Consider the following 16,286-nt stretch of genomic DNA (forward strand, 5'->3'; position numbering starts at 1 on the left):
TGCGTGGTGAAGCTCCCACATAAAAACCTCTCGATGCCAAACGCCACTCGCTCCGGGTCAAAAACCAATGCCACGTCTGTTGGAAAAGCCAGGGCTGGCAAAGCCCGCATTTTAATTGGACTCCTCAGAAAAACCCAACCAGAACATACAGCGTCTCCTCCGCCCGTGTACCAGGTGGAGTACTACACACTGCCGAGGAGATGCGCACTTCTGATAATACGCTATAAAATACTGAGAAGTACAATCACATTGGAGGAAGGACAAAATACAAAATCACTTCACTGCAGCTGTGATAAAACGGAAACTATACAGAATTTACACATGCCTTAATTACACCAGAACATCAGGTAAGTATTTGATTTAGGAGTGAAATAAGAAACAAAATGTAAGTTAATTTCAAGGGAAAAAATGCAGAAGTAAAAACATTGACTCATGAAACCTGGCAGTGCAGTGGATTGTTTTATCTTAATACTCATGACCCATGGATCAGAAGTCTGTCGGTTTACCCATAACGCACTTCAGCCCCAAGGTCCTGACATGTCGCTGGTAACCTAGAGACGCTGCCGATTCCAGCCTCCCATTTTAAATGAAACGTTCATCGTGCTTCTGAACGGATTCTCTTCAGGCTCTCAGTCATAGTGTAGCGCTGTGTAGAATATGATCCACACCACCTGAAACACACCAGTCATAGCAGCAGTGTGACATGCTGAGAGAAAGTCATACAAGAAACAATATAGAAAAGTGTTACGAAAAACTGAATAAGGTACTAAAGAAAATGTCTCTAAATATAGTTGAAAATAGATTAATCACATAACTCTACAGTATACTTCCACTTATATGACAAATGCATATATTATGCAACATGAATTTATCACCCAAAATGCACAGTTTATTACATATTATCTGAAACCACAAAAAATAAACAAACATTGTGAATCAGTGTCAAATCAACCAACATACATTCCAGTTCTTATTAAACAGAACCAAATAAGTGTGTCCACTAAGACAAATGACAGTCATATCACCACATGCACGACGGAGATGACGTATGGGGTTTGACTACAGTGCTGTTGTAAGCAATCTAGCAAAAACGGTTAACTCAAAACTTGGTCAAGGGCTGATTCAATTTTGGAGCTTTATTTCAGAACTAAAAAATTGCACGTGTCTGCAAAAAGAATTCTGCAATTAATCGACAACCACTACAAGACACTGAGTTTGACTCAGAAAACCAGCGGTAGCATCTCACAGACCCTCAGAAGAAAGGAGCGATTGTGCATTTGCACGTTTTGATACGGTTTCAACCCCTTTTGTTTGTTTTCGGTACACTAACAGTTCTGTTATCCCTTTAAGGCTGCAGAACATCTCAGGAAAAACTCTCTTTTCATGGATGAAGTCAAACAACCCAGCAAACAAAGGTTGCCATTAAATACGAAGACATTTGTATACATTTTGTGACATTTTTAAAAATATGACCATTACGGTAAGCACCAAAATGCTCCGTTAAACTGCCAAGCTACTGACACCCTGGCAGAGCAAAATCCTCACGGCCGTCAGCCATTAACAGAGAAGATACACGGTTACCAGGAATAACGCGAAGGAGGTCATGAAGCCTTCTTTGGTGAGCTCCCACATGCCCCCATATTCCTCCTCATCCACCTGTTGGAAACTGCTGAAGTAAACATACAGCACGCCCGCGTTGATGATGCAGAATCTGCAAGACACACAAAAACAGTCAAACCCCAGCGCTCACTTTGTTTCTGGGCGGCATATCAATTGTTAATGGTCATCATGATACTGCCCCTTTCAATACCGATTGCAAATGGCTGAAATACAAACGAGTCACCTGATGAATCAGAAAAAAATCTTCGCGGGCCATGAACGCCAGACTTTCCAGATTATTGGTGTGCATTTTTATTAATTACAGCGGTCATCACAACAGTATGACGGTTATTTTCAGGACGGATACCCACATGGCAATGCCAAGGAATCCCTTCAGCGGCGCAACGCCCCATATGACTCCGAGAACAACAGCGATGATTTGTCGGAACCAGTAGACAACGTCTAAAAACTCATCCTGCAAAGAGAACGTCATTCATCGCAGTTAACACGGGCAACGTGAAGGCATTGGGGAAAACGACAGTCCTGATTAAAACTTCAGTTCACAAGATAAATGGCATAATTTTTTAAACAGCAGTTTGAACTTAAAGTAAATTAGCTTCAGTTACTAAATGTTTTCCCAAGACTTACTGTGAAACGACACTCTCCACACAGAGCACGCACACACCCGTTTACTCCAACTTAGGTTATAGCAGACCTGACAGCACGTCAGATTTCATGGACTAATATTGGCAGTTTAGCTAGGTCAGCTAGGCTAGGTCAGCTACAGTGCATCTGGAAAGTATTCACAGCGCTGTTACAGCCTTATTCCAAAATGGATTAAATTCATTTTTCCCCTCAAAAACACAATACCCTACAATGACAAAGTGAAAAAGGTTTGTTTGGAATTGTTGCAAATTGATTAAAAATTAAAAAAAATAAATCACATGTACATAAGCATTCACGGCCTTTGCCATGACACTTGAGGTGCATCCTGTTTCCACTGATCATCCTTCAGTTGTATCGACAACTTGACTGGAGTCCACCTGTGATAAATCCAGTTGATTGGACACGATTTGGAAAGGCACGCACCTGTCTGTATAAGGTCCCATAGTTGACAGTACATGTCAGCACACAAACCAAGTCATCCAAGGAATTGTCTGTAGACCTCCGAGACAGGATTGTATCGCGGCACAGATCAGGGGAAGGGTACAGAAAAACTTCTGCAGCATTGAAGATCCCAGTGAGCACAGTGGCCTCCATCATCCATAAATGGAAGACGTTTGGAACCACCAGGACTCTTCCTAGAGCTGGCCGCCCGGCCAATCTGAGTGATTGGGGTAGAGGGGCCTTAGTCAGGGAGGTGAACAAAACACAAGGGTCACTCTGACAGAGCTTCAGCATTGCTCTGTGGAGAGAGGAGAACCTTCCAGAAAGACAACCATTTCTGCAGCACTCCACCAATCAGGCCTGTATGGTAGAGTGGCCAGACAGAAGCCACTCCTCAGTAAAAGGCATGAGAGCCAGCTTGGAGTTTGTCAAAAGGCACCTGAAGGACTCTCAGACCATGAGAAACAAAATTCCCTGGTCTGATGAAACAAACATTGAACTCTTTGGCCTGACTGCCAAGCGTCATGTCTGGAGGAAACCAGGCACCACTCGTCACCTGGCCAATACAGTGAAGCATGCTGGTGGCAGCATCATGCTGTGGGGTTGTTTTTCAGCAGCAGGAACTGGGAGACTAGTCAGGGTCGAGGGAAAGGTGAATGCAGCAATCTACAGAGACATCCTTGAAGAAAACCTGCTCCAGAGTGCTCTGGACATCAGACTGGAGCGAAGGTTCATCTTCCAACAGGACAACGACCCTAAGCACACAGTTCGGGACCACTACGTGAATGTTCTTTAGTGGCCCAGCCAGAGCCCAGACTTGAACCCGATTGAACATCTCTGGAGAGATCTGAAAATGGCTGTGCCCCAACGCTCCCCATCCAACCTGATGGAGCTTGAGAGGTTCTGCAAAGAAGAATGGGAGAAACTGCCCAAAAATAGGTGTGCCAAGCTTGTAGCATCATAATCAGAAAGACTTGCGACTGTAATTGCTGCCAAAGGTGCGTCAACAAAGTATTGAGCAAAGGCTGTGAATACTTAAGTAAATGTAATTCTTTGGGGGGGGTATTTTTAATAAACTTTCAAAAATTCCAAACAAACTTTTTTCACTTTGTCATTATTGTGTGGGGTATTGTGTGTAGAATTTTGAGACTGTAACATAACATGTGGAAAAAGTGAAGCGCTGTGAATACTTTCCGGATGCACTGTAGGTCAGGTCAGGTAGATCAGATAGGTTAGATTAACTAGGTCAGCTATGTCAGGTAGGTCAGCTACATGATCCGAAGCAGGACTGGTAGCCATCGCTAGCTCGGTAAAGGAGATCTAGGGATAAACAAATCAGGAGAGCACAGCTGAACCAATTAACTAATCAGTTAGTTAGCAGGTCTAAAACGAAGCACTCCTGTGATAACAGTCACGGGAGATTCCCAGTTTAAATCCGTCAGGATCTCGCAACTTCACTTGAACGCATTGGCAGGTAACATTACCGAGCCAGTGGTACAAAATTAGACAACACAGATGACCCAGATTACCTCAAATAACTCAGTTGACCCAGATTACCTCAAATAACCCATATTAACTAACCCAGCCAGCGAGGTGCCGTGACACACAGAGTTTGAGACCAAAAATAACGACTGAACGTCGCAATGGATCCTATGAAGCTCTCTTAAGGGACTATCGCAGCAGTGTCGGTGTGCTACCGGAGACCCGGCTAACCTGCGGACCCTCTCGCACTAACCGGAGACACGGCTAACCTGCGGACCCTCTCGCGCTAACCGGAGACACGGCTAACCTGCGGACCCTCTCGCGCTAACCGGAGACCCGGCTAACCTGCGGACCCTCTCGCGCTAACCGGAGACCCGGCTAACCTGCGGACCCTCTCGCGCTAACCGGAGACACGGCTAACCTGCGGACCCTCTCGCGCTAACCGGAGACACGGCTAACCTGCGGACCCTCTCGCGCTAACCGGAGACACGGCTAACCTGCGGACCCTCTCGCGCTAACCGGAGACACGGCTAACCTGCGGACCCTCTCGCGCTAACCGGAGACCCGGCTAACCTGCGGACCCTCTCGCGCTAACCGGAGACCCGGCTAACCTGCGGACCCTCTCGCGCTAACCGGAGACCCGGCTAACCTGCGGACCCTCTCGCGCTAACCGGAGACCCGGCTAACCTGCGGACCCTCTCGCGCTAACCGGAGACACGGCTAACCTACGGACCCTCTCGCGCTAACCGGAGACCCGGCTAACCTGCGGACCCTCTCGCGCTAACCGGAGACCCGGCTAACCTGCGGACCCTCTCGCGCTAACCGGAGACCCGGCTAACCTGCGGACCCTCTCGCGCTAACCGGAGACCCGGCTAACCTACGGACCCTCTCGCGCTAACCGGAGACACGGCTATCCTACGGACCCTCTCGCGCTAACCGGAGAGCCAGCCACTAACCTTCTCGTGCCACACGGATTTTCCGCTGAGCGCCTTGCTCCACGAGGACGGTCTCGCACCCCCGTTGGCTTCGTGCGCGTCTTCTTTCCTCTTAGAGCCGTTAGTCATCCTCCACACGTACGAATCCTCCGTTAACAAACGCGTCTCCCCGTTAATAACGGCGTCACGTAACGTTAACGTCCCTCAGCGGACCGTGAACTACCGAGCCAGCACGAGACACTGCTGACACCTAACAGCGACGCCGCTAGCGGTCCGCCGACTGCGCATGTGCGCAGGGGTCTCGACCCTGCCGTAGCGTCCAATCAGCGAGTGCGACGTCTGCACTCTCCGCCAATCAGGCGCTTGCGTGTTAGCGCTGAGAGGACGAGCGCGCCCTCTGCAGGTCGCCAGTGAGTGCTGCAGCATGACGCTGATTCGTGTGTGAGTGAGGGAACGTTTCCGTCGCACAAAAACAAACAAACACTGCATATTTTAAAACAGTGTTTCAGCATAATCCACAATTCTAGCAGCCTGAAACACTACACACATAGTGGTGGACGTTCCTGTGTGCTCAGCCGGCTAACATGAGTTCAGTGTGCTGTCGTTATGCTGGACTGTTAACGTGTTTTCTTCTTTTCTTGTGTGTGGGTCTGTAGCAGCTCACATAATAAATCTCCATACCACAGTAGCAGGCCTACCCGCAGAGGACAGACTGCTAGACGAACCAGTTCATTTATAGTTCATTTTTGCATTTTTAAATGACCATCTGCTAAAATCAATAACAGCTATATTTACAACGGATAGTGAGCAACACAAATGGATGAATGAATGGTGTCACTATGTCTGAGCATCAGTGATGCTCTACTATCCTTAAATTATATTATTTTTGACCTAAACGTCCAAATGTCCCTTTTGGCTCATGCTGCTAAGACCACCGTGGTAGCCCACCTTTCCACACGGTCTCCGCGATAACGGGGGGGCCTTTCATGTAGAGCTGGGATTACTAACACAGTCAGCCTTTATTTCTGTGTTGTATCTTACACAGATTACACGTGTGTTTCTGCGACACAAAATCTATGTCATGTGAATTAATGTCTTCGGGACACACAACCGCTAAAATGACATACAAACACACAAACTCGCGCGCCCTACGTTATCAATTAGAAGCACGGTGCTTTTACGTGACGCACGCCTGCCCGTGCCTGCGCGAGAGCCCCGCGAGAGCCCCGCGCGGCCTGCACACCCCCACTAACGACGCCTCCTTGGTTTTAGGGTGCAGACCGAAGGCTCCGTGCTACGCTCCAAACGTGCCTCGCGCTAACGTACCCCTCCGGAGCCGCTTCACGAGCTCGCGTTGATCAGGGCTTCGGTAGGCAGTGACGCTCCGGTCACGTGCCCTTCCCCCGGGTACGTGCGTCGTGGTTTCTTTTCCCCTCTCTTTCAACCGAGATCGGTCCGAATAAACAGGAGCGCGAGGGCCCCCTTTTTGTCGCATCTCGCAGCCGCGGCGCGCTCAGCTCCCCGCCGCCCCGGGCTCGCGTGGTTTCTGGGCGTGTGCTGTGTCGCGGAGCGGACCGTCTCTCTGGCGTGTTTGTGACGCGCGCCCCGGATCGAGTGCGCGGTAAGTTGCGTTTAAGTGTTTGGGCCAGCATCCGACACGACGTGTCCGCGCGGTTGTGGCGCAAAGTTGCGCCTGCGAGCGTGCGATGCCGCTGATGCGGCAGGCGGCGGCGGTTTGTACGGCTGCACGCAGCGTCCTGTGCAAAATGGCGACAGTAGGTGGGGGGGCGCGAGTCTAGTTTTTGGGGTCTGGTCTGGCTTCTCGTGCCGGGTCGCTGCGGGACTGTTCGGCCGGGGCGTTCCGCGCCAGCAACACTTTCGCGACGTCGAAAGTTGCGTCGGCGTTTCGCTGAACGGACGGGCCCGTGCTCTCGGTGTAGCGCTGCTTTTTGCGCGTGCACCGGGAGCACATATTCCGCGCAGTGGCCGTGGCGTGTTTTCACGGCTCCTGCGCGGAGCGGGAGGTGAAGAGCGCTCACTGTTGCTTGGAAGAAGAAAAAAAAAACCGCTCGAGTTACTTCGGGAGTCTGGGTCTACGAGCCCAGTGCACGAGGCTGCGGATGATGGAAGTGTTTACGTCCGTAAAAGAGCGAGTGAAGTTTGCGTTAGTTGATAACAAAACGAGACTGCCGGTCTTGCGTCCCTAGAATAAACGCATCTTCGGTGATCAGTCATAACGTTCCCAGCCAAGCGCAGTGACGTGAAGGGCCAGACTTGTGCATGTGGTGTGTGTTACGGTAAACGTGAAGTTAAACATCACCGTTGGGGAGCGGCCCCGTGAGGTTTGCTTCATTTTTTCCTAATATGCCATTAAGTGCTGCATCTGTGAGTTTAAAAAAAAAGTTAGTCTATCTGAAAGTGTGTGTGTATGTAGGGCTGCTGGACTTGGTGTCCCTGCTGGGCAGGACCGGCGCGTTAATGAAGCGTTCTGCATTAAAACTCCAGCGCATGGGCTGGATGTTTAATGTTGTGAGGGATCGCTCACCTCACCAGTGACTGGCAGCCTGGGGCCTTATGACATTTGAGGTGTGTGTGTTTATTGCCCCAAAGTTGTCTGCTGAGAAACTGATTTGTTTTTAAACTGTTCCGTGTGACACGAAGTATGACTTATAAAAATGTGAAATCAGTCAATTTAACGAACCATCACAATAAATGTGAAGAATGCAACTCTTAGACCATCACTGCTTTTGTATGTTTGTGTTGTGTAGTTTTTTGTGTGACACTTTTTATTCCACAGTCCAGAGAGAATGGTCGCAAATCTCCGAACGGTCCCCGACTGAGGCCCAGAGAGCAGGCCGTGAGCGCGGGACGAGCCTGGGCTGGTGTGTGTGTGTGTGTGTGTGTGTGTGTGTGTGTGTGTGTGTGTGTGTGTGTGTGTGTGTGTGCGCGGGTCGAGCCTGGGCTGGCGTGTCTGTGTGTGTGCGCGGGTCGAGCCTGGGCTGGCGTGTGTGTGTGTGTGTGTGTGCGCGGGTCGAGCCTGGGCTGGCGTGTCTGTGTGTGTGTGTGCGCTGGCGGTTTCTTTTCTGGTCAGTGGGAGCCGGCGCTGGGTAAGACACGGTGATGTCGGCCATTTTAGGTGGGACAGCGGCGTCCGTGCAGTTCCACCATCTTTCCTCTCCTCTACTTTCTAGCGGATCTTTAACACCTTACGTGCTGGTCCCAGCTGACCGGTAGCCCCATCGCGCGCCTTCCAAAAGCCAAACCGCGGTCTGAAGTTAATCTGGAACCTAACGCTCGGCCAGCTCGACTCGCACGCGTAACCGTCACACCGCGGCACAGCCTCCTCAAGCCCCGGAACCGGGCTGTTCGTCTCCTACGGTAACGGCCCCGAGGTGTTTATAGAAGTAAGGAAATACACACTTAGTTGGACCTGTACGCCCAGAGACAAACACGCGCGTGCCCAGGTTGCGAGCAGGTCCGTGTGCGCATCGGACTCGACGCGGCTGGGCGGGACGCCCACACCTAGGAGCCTCAGACGTGGACGCTGAGCTCGGAAACTAAAGCAGGGCGAGATCTCCACTCGCAAGCACTTGCGGAAAAACCAAGCCAGTGAAAGCCAGGAACTGAAGGGGGTGTGGGTGTGTGTGTGTGTGTGTGTGTGTGTGTGTGTGTGTGTGTGTGTGTGTGCTCGCGCGCGCGCGCCTGGGGGGTTGAGGGTGGCCGGTTGCCATGGGGATAGTAACACACCAGTGGTGTAGCCGACCTGTCTCCCGGCAGACTGGGCCGAACTTGTTGAAGGGAGGCAGAGTGGGGGAGGGGTGCTACAATCAGACGCGCGTGCGTGTGTGTGTGTGTGTGTGTGTGTGTGTGTGAGAGAGAAACGGACAGAGAAAGTGGCCACCCCAGACCCTGTCCATCTGGAGGGAGTTTTCAAGCGTGGAGAATGAACGTGCACACGCACTATTTTGAGGGGTCTGCCCCGATTGTGCTGTGACCCTAAAATAGACAGACGTGGGGGGGGGGTGTAACCGAGCACGGCGAGGGTGGGGGGGGGTGTAACCCAGCACGGCAAGCGTAGCCCAGTACCGTGAAGGGTTGAGCCCGCACGGCGAGGGGAGACACACCACACGACTACATCGTGGAGAATCTCCCTAAACAGGCCTTACGCCTCCGCGTTTGTCCCCGTCCAGAACCCTACGTGCAGTTTGTTTAGTCTTTTCTCGCCCTTAACCAGCGTCGGCGGGCTCGACGATGTCTCCGCCGCTGGCGTTCTGCTGGACTTGCGTGTCTTTCTGGAAACCTCATGAGTCAGAGGAGAATTCGCCAGTGACTCAGACAGACTGGGGCAGAACACGCAGCGGGCTGTTTCGAGCCGGGGACAGACGCGAGTTTCACGAAGGACGTGCGGCGCGTCGGCGGTGACTCGGAATGCGAGATGCGGGGCGTCCGGTTACGGGAGCTGGAAGGCGTCCCGGCGGCGCGCGAGGGCCGTTCGTACCTGGGAGCCGAGCGGCTGCTGCCTTCCCCCGGGGCCCAGCCGACGAGCACGCAGGGACTCAGGTTGGCTGCTGACTGAACAGGACATGGTGGAACATTCCAGAAGCTTCAGAGTGTGCCAGAGGAGAGGAAGAGAGTGCGGGGGGAGGGAGGGAGGGAGGGAGGGAGGCAGAGAGGCAGTGGGGGAGGGTGGGACCATGTGATTGTTAGATGGGGGGAGGGGGAGTGGGTGTGGTGGGGTAACAGGGCAGAAAATTCCTTGCAAAAACACCTCTCTGCTTCTACTACTTGTTCACAAGCGCCCCCCCCCCCGACACATTCGCGCTCGTGCGCACAAACACGCACACGCGCTCGTTCCCTCGTTCACGGCGGCCCAGCCCCCATTCCTCACCACCCCCCCCCCGGGCCCGGACCACGTGACGAATGGTGGGCTCTGCCCACTCCACAAACCCTTTGTGTCGGTCATGTGACCCTGCACTCTTGGCAGAAGCTTGCCCCGTCATGCAGAACCGAGCGGCACGCTAGCAGCTCGGCCCAGAAAAAGGTCACGTCCGTCTGGGTGCTGGAGGGAGGGAGGGAGGGAGGGAGGGGGGTCTTCGTCTTCCTTCCACAGTGCTGGATCTTTTTTGGGGGGTTATAAACACTACTTAAAGAGATCAGAGGGAATCTGTAGTAGTTGGTGAGGAACGGAGGAGGAATGGCCATCAAGGTTTTCCGGAAGCGTGGCTGGGGTGTGGAGCTGGTTGCTGCTTGCAGAGACGTCACCCAGGTCCGTCTGGCAGCGTGTGTGATGTGGTGCGTCGGTGCTTAATTGTGACGTCTTTACCACCAGCCCCCCAGCGCGGAGGTCACCCTAGTGGCATCAGCCGGTCATCTCTGAACAGATCCGTAAACGAGTAGCCCCTTAGCAGAAGGAATCTTTCTCCCTTTTCTCCATCAACACACTCAGGACTGCAGGCGTTCATTTGGGAAGAGAGGCTGGAGACACGGCTTTACGCTCATTTGGCTAAAATCACGGTGAATGAGTGTTTGAAATTCAGAATCATTTCAGCCTTAAACAGAGAGCCATGACCTACATACAGGTCGTTCAGGTCACTGGCAGGGAACTGTGACCTGTGTACAGGTCATTATTGGCTTTGGCAGGCCTAGACTGCCCTGAGGTCTGAGACAGAGCAGTACAGCGGGACTTTCAGCTTTTTTAAAAGGTAGAAGTGCGAGTGCAGTTTGAACTCTGGTCATGAAGTGTGCGTGTGTTCATCCTTTTTACGGGAAGACGACGCGCGTCAGGCGAGTCCGTCCAAGGTCAGCAGCGATGGGGGGGGGGGAAGGGTCTGTGACCATCAAACTCTCTGAGCAGTGGACCAATCAGCATCTTCTCTAGTGCCAGGGGAAAAAAATAGGACGTAGTGAGGTGTCTTCCGTAACCGGCTGTCCGCGTTTTCTCTACACGCTACAGGCGTCTTCTCCCAGCTCGTAGGGTTTGAATCCTGGCCGAGAAGCGGTTCTGTCTCGGGGCCGCTGTTCCTTCAGACATTTGGCAGGTTGCGAGCACTTGGTAAACGGCTCCTTGGAAACCTGGCGCTGGAGACGTGAGAGGTGCCACTCCGCCTCAGCGCAGGTCTGCTGTTTGCATCACGTCAGCAGAACCCAGTGATCCACTCGGTCTCATCACTTTATTTGCAGCTAGTTCTGTTTCGTCAGTGATTCAGTTACATCAGTGTTTTTAGCTCAGAATCAATGCAAACTGGGACATCGTCTTGTCACGCAACTGCTAACAAACCTTTTTTCTTCACTTGCAGATTTTGTGATGCCTTAAACACAACCCGTTCAAAAAACAAAACAAAAAAGAGGACAAATAGTCATCGTGGACTGACCGTCATGTTCCACGCCAACTTCCTGTCCACAGACAGACTATAAGGGTGGAGTCCAAGTCAGGTAAAGGAATTTCAGTGGAGTTACCTTATCAAGAGCCATGGCTAGCAAGCGGAAGTCCACAGTCCCATGCATGATCCCCGTGAAGACGCTGCACCTGCACGAGGACGTCGAGCAGGGCTGCGACTCGCCCTCGTCCAGAGACTGCAGCTTCTCCAAGGACGAGGGCGTCGGAAAGGGCTTCCACGGTCTGGGAGAGTCCTCCGGACAGGACACAGGCGACGTGAACAAAGACACCGGCACCTACGTCTGCAGGCCCTGCCGTTTTGAGACCCAGGACCTGAACCTCTTCCTGGACCACGTCTACAGCGGGCACCCGGAGTTCCGCTCGGATCCATCCTTCTTCTGCGCAGACTGCGGGGTGAGCGCGGCCAAGTTCGAAGGCCTGGCCTTGCACAACGCTCGCGTGCACCCGAGCACGCTGACCACCACGCTCCAGCTAAAGAAGAAAGACCGGAAGGTCACGGTGGAGCAGAACCTGGTCGTGGGCCCTGGTGAAAGCACCAGCGCCAAAGATTCGGAGATCTCCATTACAAAAACGCCAATCATGAAAATGCTGAAAGGTAAGTCGGAACCCAAGAGGATCGTAGTTTCCCACGCTGCCACGGACGAGGCTGCCAAGCAGGCGGAGTCGATAGACTCTCCGCCAGTGACGGTCACTCACGTCCCCACGATTGTTCACAACGGAGCGGCAAGCAAAGTCAGCCTGCCTTCCGCCATCCAGATCGTCAACGGCTCTGGGGCTTTGCCCATGCTGAAGACGGCCATCACGCAGGTGGTCTCCGTGGTTCAGAACAGGAGTCTCAACCAGCAGTCATCGTCCCTCACGCTGTCCTCGTCCTCGTCAGGCTCCAAGAATCTGCCAAAGGTGATGATTCCGCTCAGCAGCATTCCCACTTACAACGCGTCCATGGACAGCAGCAGCTTCCTGAAGACCTCCTTCAGCAAGTTCCCCTACCCCACCAAGGCAGAGCTGTGCTACCTGACCGTGGTCACCAAGTACCCAGAGGAGCAAATAAAAATCTGGTTTACAGCGCAGAGGCTTAAGCAAGGAATCAGCTGGTCCCCGGAGGAGATAGAGGACGCCCGCCGGAAGATGTTCAACACCATCATACAGACGGCGCCCCCTGCTGGCGCACAGCAGCGCCAGCCGCACCACGGCACCGCCCAGCAGACCATCGCCGTCCTGCCGGCCTCGCTGGGGACCCCCGGCATCCCTCACATTTTGCAGGGAAGCCTGGTTGGCCAAGGAGGGGTGATAGTCACCCAGCCCATGATGGCTAACGGGATTCAGGTGGGCAGCACCCCCGTGGCCCTGGCTCTGACGCCCAAGCCCCAGGCCGCCGCCAAGCCCCCGATGCAGGCGAAGCCTGCCGCCGCCCTGATGGCCGATAAGGGGCTCGGCGTGGTGGTGGGTGCCGTCGGGAGCAGCAACAGCGCCAACTTCGCCGTTAGCAACGGCGCTAGCAGCAGCAGCACGAGCAGCGTCATCAGTAGCGTCAGCACCCCCGCGAGTGTGATCAGCGTCAGCGGCAACAGCAATAGTAAAGTCAGCGTGCCTAGCAACAACAACAACATCATCAAAGCAGTAAATGGCAACAAAAACAGCACTAACCTTAAAAGCAACATTTCAAAGTGTAGCACAGACGGCGGCACCGACGCTAAAGGTACCGGTGACGACACCAAGCGCGGCGGTAACGCCAGTCCCGGCGGTACGGTCATCACTAGCCCAGCCGGCGCCCTGGCAACCATTGGCTGCATCCCCAGCAAGGCGGACAGCCCGTCGCCAGCCTCTGCCAACTCGCGCACCCTCCCCACCACCAGCTTCCTGGACCCCAGCTTTTACAAGGCCAAAAAGTCCCAAGAGCAGCTGTCCGCCTTAAAGGAGAGTTTCCTCGTCAGCCAGTTCCCCAATCAAGAGGAGGTGGACCGGCTCACGAGCCTCACCGGCCTGACCGTGCGGGAGGTGAGGAAGTGGTTCAGCGACCGCCGATACCATTTCCGCAACCTCAAGGGCGCAAGGTCGAGCACCGGCGGTCAGACCACCGGCAGTTCCGCCGGGAGCTGTGCGTTCTCTTCCGCCCCTGCCGCCGAGCTTCCAGACAGTGCCGTGATATCGGAGAGGCCCCGGACACCCCAACAGATGCCCCTGAGCCCTCCGCGGCAGCAGCAGCAGCAGACGACTCCGCCCACGCCGACGCGGCGTCCCCCTCGGCCACCCTCGCCGGACTTCACGGCGATCCGTTACAAAGAGAGGGAGCCGCACCAGGTCCGCGCCCTGGAGGCCAGCTTCGGCCAGAACCCCGACCCATCCGGGGAAGAGGTGGACAGGCTACGGGCCGAGACCAAAATGACTCGGCGCGAGATCCACGGCTGGTTTGCCGAGCGACGGAAGAGGGTGGCCGCGGAGAAGAAAAAGGAAGAGCTGGAAAGGGCCGAGCGGGAGGAGGAGGAGCAGCTAGACGAGGAAGAGGGAGCGAGCGAAAACGGGAGGAAAGACGCGTTTAAGGAGACAGCAGAGGGGAGCCGAGGTGATGAGGAATCGTCGTCCTCGGAAACGCAGCAGCAGCTGAAAGATGAGAAACACAAGGACGACGTGTCCGGAACAGAGCCGAAGGTGAACCCAATAAAGATCAACCTCAAAATGCTCAAAGTCACCGAGTCCAACGGAAAAGGCGAAGGACCCCAGACGACCCCAGAGACACCGAAGGTTCCTCCGCCGCTCCTGTCTCAGGCACCGTACCGAGGTAAGAAGACACCGGAGCAGCTCCACCTGCTGAAGCAGGCCTTCGCACGCACCCACTGGCCCAGCAGCGCGCTGTACAACGAGCTGATCGCCAGGACCGGCCTCCCCCGCCCCGAGGTGGTGCGCTGGTTTGGGGACTGCCGCTACGTCCTCAAGAACGGTCAGCTGAAGTGGCTCGAGAGCTACCAGTCCATGGTGGACGAGGAGGACTTTGCGAACGCGGACGTCGCTCCCCTCCGCGAGCACTTGGAGGCGCACGGCAAGCTCGCCGAGGAGCAGGTGGAGGAGCTGGCCACGGCTAGCGGCCTGGGTGAGGAGCTGGTCAGGAGGTGGTTCGCCAGACGAGCGAAAGGGCCCCCGCCGACAGGGAGCAGAAAGCCCGACGAAACGGAAGCCACAGAGACCAAGGCCGTGTCCTCGGTCGCCAAGGGCAAAGCGTCCCAAAAATCAGCACAGCAGGAAGACACGGATGTGAAGGCGAACCAGAGCAACGTTGCTGCAGGAGATCAGACCGCGGAGAAGACAGCTGCACACGCAGCTACCAGTGAGAAGCAAGGTGAGGCCCGTCTGTTGTGGTCATTGGGTTATGCTGTGTGAAAATGATGGGACATTGAACACAGAAGTTAAACAGCATTTTGAAACCTGCTCGTCAGGGTCTGTTTACATTATTACTGCTTGTACTTTTGCCTTGCATTCAGTTGGGAGAATCATGTGAGCAAGGGTGATATAACCTCAGTAAAGAAAAAAAGGTTCGTCAGGAGTGGGTAAACCAGTTTAAACCAGTTCGCGCTCAGGTTCGGTGGGCTCAGAGGCAGCAGGAACAGGACTTCACCTCATACGGAGTTTTTTTTTTTTTTTATGCTTTATTAATGTTCATTTAAATCCAAAACTTGTTTCCATTTTAATCATACACAACTGTAACTTTACTTTTAAGTGTTGGCATGTTACTGATCTGTCTGGCGCGGTTCATGTGTGTTGTGTACCTGCGTTATCGCTTTATAACTGGGGCAAAATGACTGAGGGAGTCCTATCATAACGTGTGTGTGTGTGTGTGTGTGTGTGTTCCAGGGCGTGACTGAAGGACTGCGTGTGATCGAGAGGTGGGAAAGTCGCGGCACCTGTGGGATCTACAGCACAGGTGGGCGCGTCGCGTCCGAGTTCTGTGTAAATGGCAGATGTGATTGCGACAGTATCATCAGAGGACGCCGCGGGCACATCATGCCTTCAGCGCCTTGGGGTTACCCAGGCTGAGAAGCAGGGGTACGCAGGGGACGCTCACCTGTGTCACTACTCCAGCCAGACTGGGCTTTGTTTTGGGGGTTTTTTGGGGGGTTGGGAGGGCAAGAAGCAAAGGGATTTCTGTTCCAAAGAGAGAAGCAGCTGAGATTTCGAGAGGCGAGCGGCGACCTCGGCCAGGCCGGCCGTCCTCCGACTCGAACTGCTGGACAGGAAGTGACGTAGAGGGGAGTGTGTTTCCCGGTAAACATTTGGTAGATTCGAGGTACGATTTTCACACTGCACAGCTCACTGTGGAGCCCTTTTCTTTTCTTGTTGATAAGTCCCGGAGGGCCACAGGGGTCCGGGAGATGCTTATCTGTACTCTACAGTTAAAGTATCGTCATCTTGTACTAAAACAAAAACAGATGCTGTTTGTTTCAAGCTCCTAGGACTGTTGTATCATTTTTACACATATTTGCAGAATAAATGAAAATGTAACAAACGTGTGGTGGCACAGCGCTCCGTTGAGAGATTTTCAGCCAGCTCATCGTCGTTGAATAGTTACTTTATTTAATTCTCAGGTTTGAATATGTTTCATATGAAAGGCAAAATGAAAATGTATACTTTCCTCCCAGTATAGCATAGGCACATTACAGAAAAAGGCTTTGTTTGTAAATAAGAGCACTGATAACAAACAGTGATGTCTGAAACAAAGTTTTAAAAAGGCATACATGTCCAACAAGGGGTTTCTCCTTAATATGCGTGCGTGT

General features: G+C 53.4%; 2 protein-coding genes across 4 annotated transcripts; one reads left to right on the forward strand and one right to left on the reverse strand.

The window, feature by feature from the left end:
- Nucleotides 1–77: 77 nt before the first annotated feature.
- On the reverse strand, nt 78–9,743 carry rab5if (RAB5 interacting factor). Of its 2 annotated transcripts, none has more exons than XM_035522363.1 (4): nt 9,622–9,743; nt 1,971–2,074; nt 1,582–1,711; nt 78–671 (listed from the first exon to the last, which is right to left on the reverse strand). In XM_035522363.1, exons 1-4 carry the CDS (start codon nt 9,706–9,708, stop codon nt 630–632), a joined length of 363 nt encoding a protein of 120 aa, XP_035378256.1. In that variant the 5' UTR covers nt 9,709–9,743; the 3' UTR covers nt 78–629. The 2 variants fall into 2 exon arrangements, with proteins under 2 accessions (XP_035378256.1, XP_026884067.2); XM_027028266.2 differs by lacking the exon at nt 9,622–9,743 and adding an exon at nt 5,145–5,412.
- Nucleotides 6,449–16,021, forward strand: zhx3 (zinc fingers and homeoboxes 3). 2 transcript variants are annotated; one of them, XM_027028264.2, is made up of 3 exons: nt 6,449–6,530; nt 11,420–14,854; nt 15,367–16,021. In XM_027028264.2, the coding sequence occupies exons 2-3, from the start codon at nt 11,593–11,595 to the stop codon at nt 15,375–15,377; spliced, it is 3,273 nt and encodes a 1,090-aa protein (XP_026884065.2). In that variant the 5' UTR covers nt 6,449–6,530; nt 11,420–11,592; the 3' UTR covers nt 15,378–16,021. The 2 variants fall into 2 exon arrangements, with proteins under 2 accessions (XP_026884065.2, XP_026884064.2); XM_027028263.2 differs by having other exon boundaries at nt 6,451–6,744.
- The last annotated feature ends 265 nt before the right edge of the window (nt 16,022–16,286 follow it).

This window comes from Electrophorus electricus, chromosome 24 (assembly GCF_013358815.1).
Source record: "Electrophorus electricus isolate fEleEle1 chromosome 24, fEleEle1.pri, whole genome shotgun sequence".
Lineage (NCBI taxonomy): Eukaryota > Metazoa > Chordata > Actinopteri > Gymnotiformes > Gymnotidae > Electrophorus > Electrophorus electricus.

Coding starts and splice junctions, on each gene's coding strand:
- rab5if (XM_027028266.2), bottom strand. CDS start 5,252: ATGACTAACGGCTCTAAGAGGAAAGAAGACGCGCACGAAGCCAACGGG. Junction 2,075..5,144: donor AATCCGTGTGGCACGAGAAG/GTTAGTGGCTGG, acceptor TTCTCTTTGCAG/GATGAGTTTTTAGACGTTGT. Junction 672..1,581: donor CCTCCTTCGCGTTATTCCTG/GTAACCGTGTAT, acceptor GGTGTGTTTCAG/GTGGTGTGGATCATATTCTA.
- zhx3 (XM_027028264.2), top strand. CDS start 11,593: ATGGCTAGCAAGCGGAAGTCCACAGTCCCATGCATGATCCCCGTGAAG.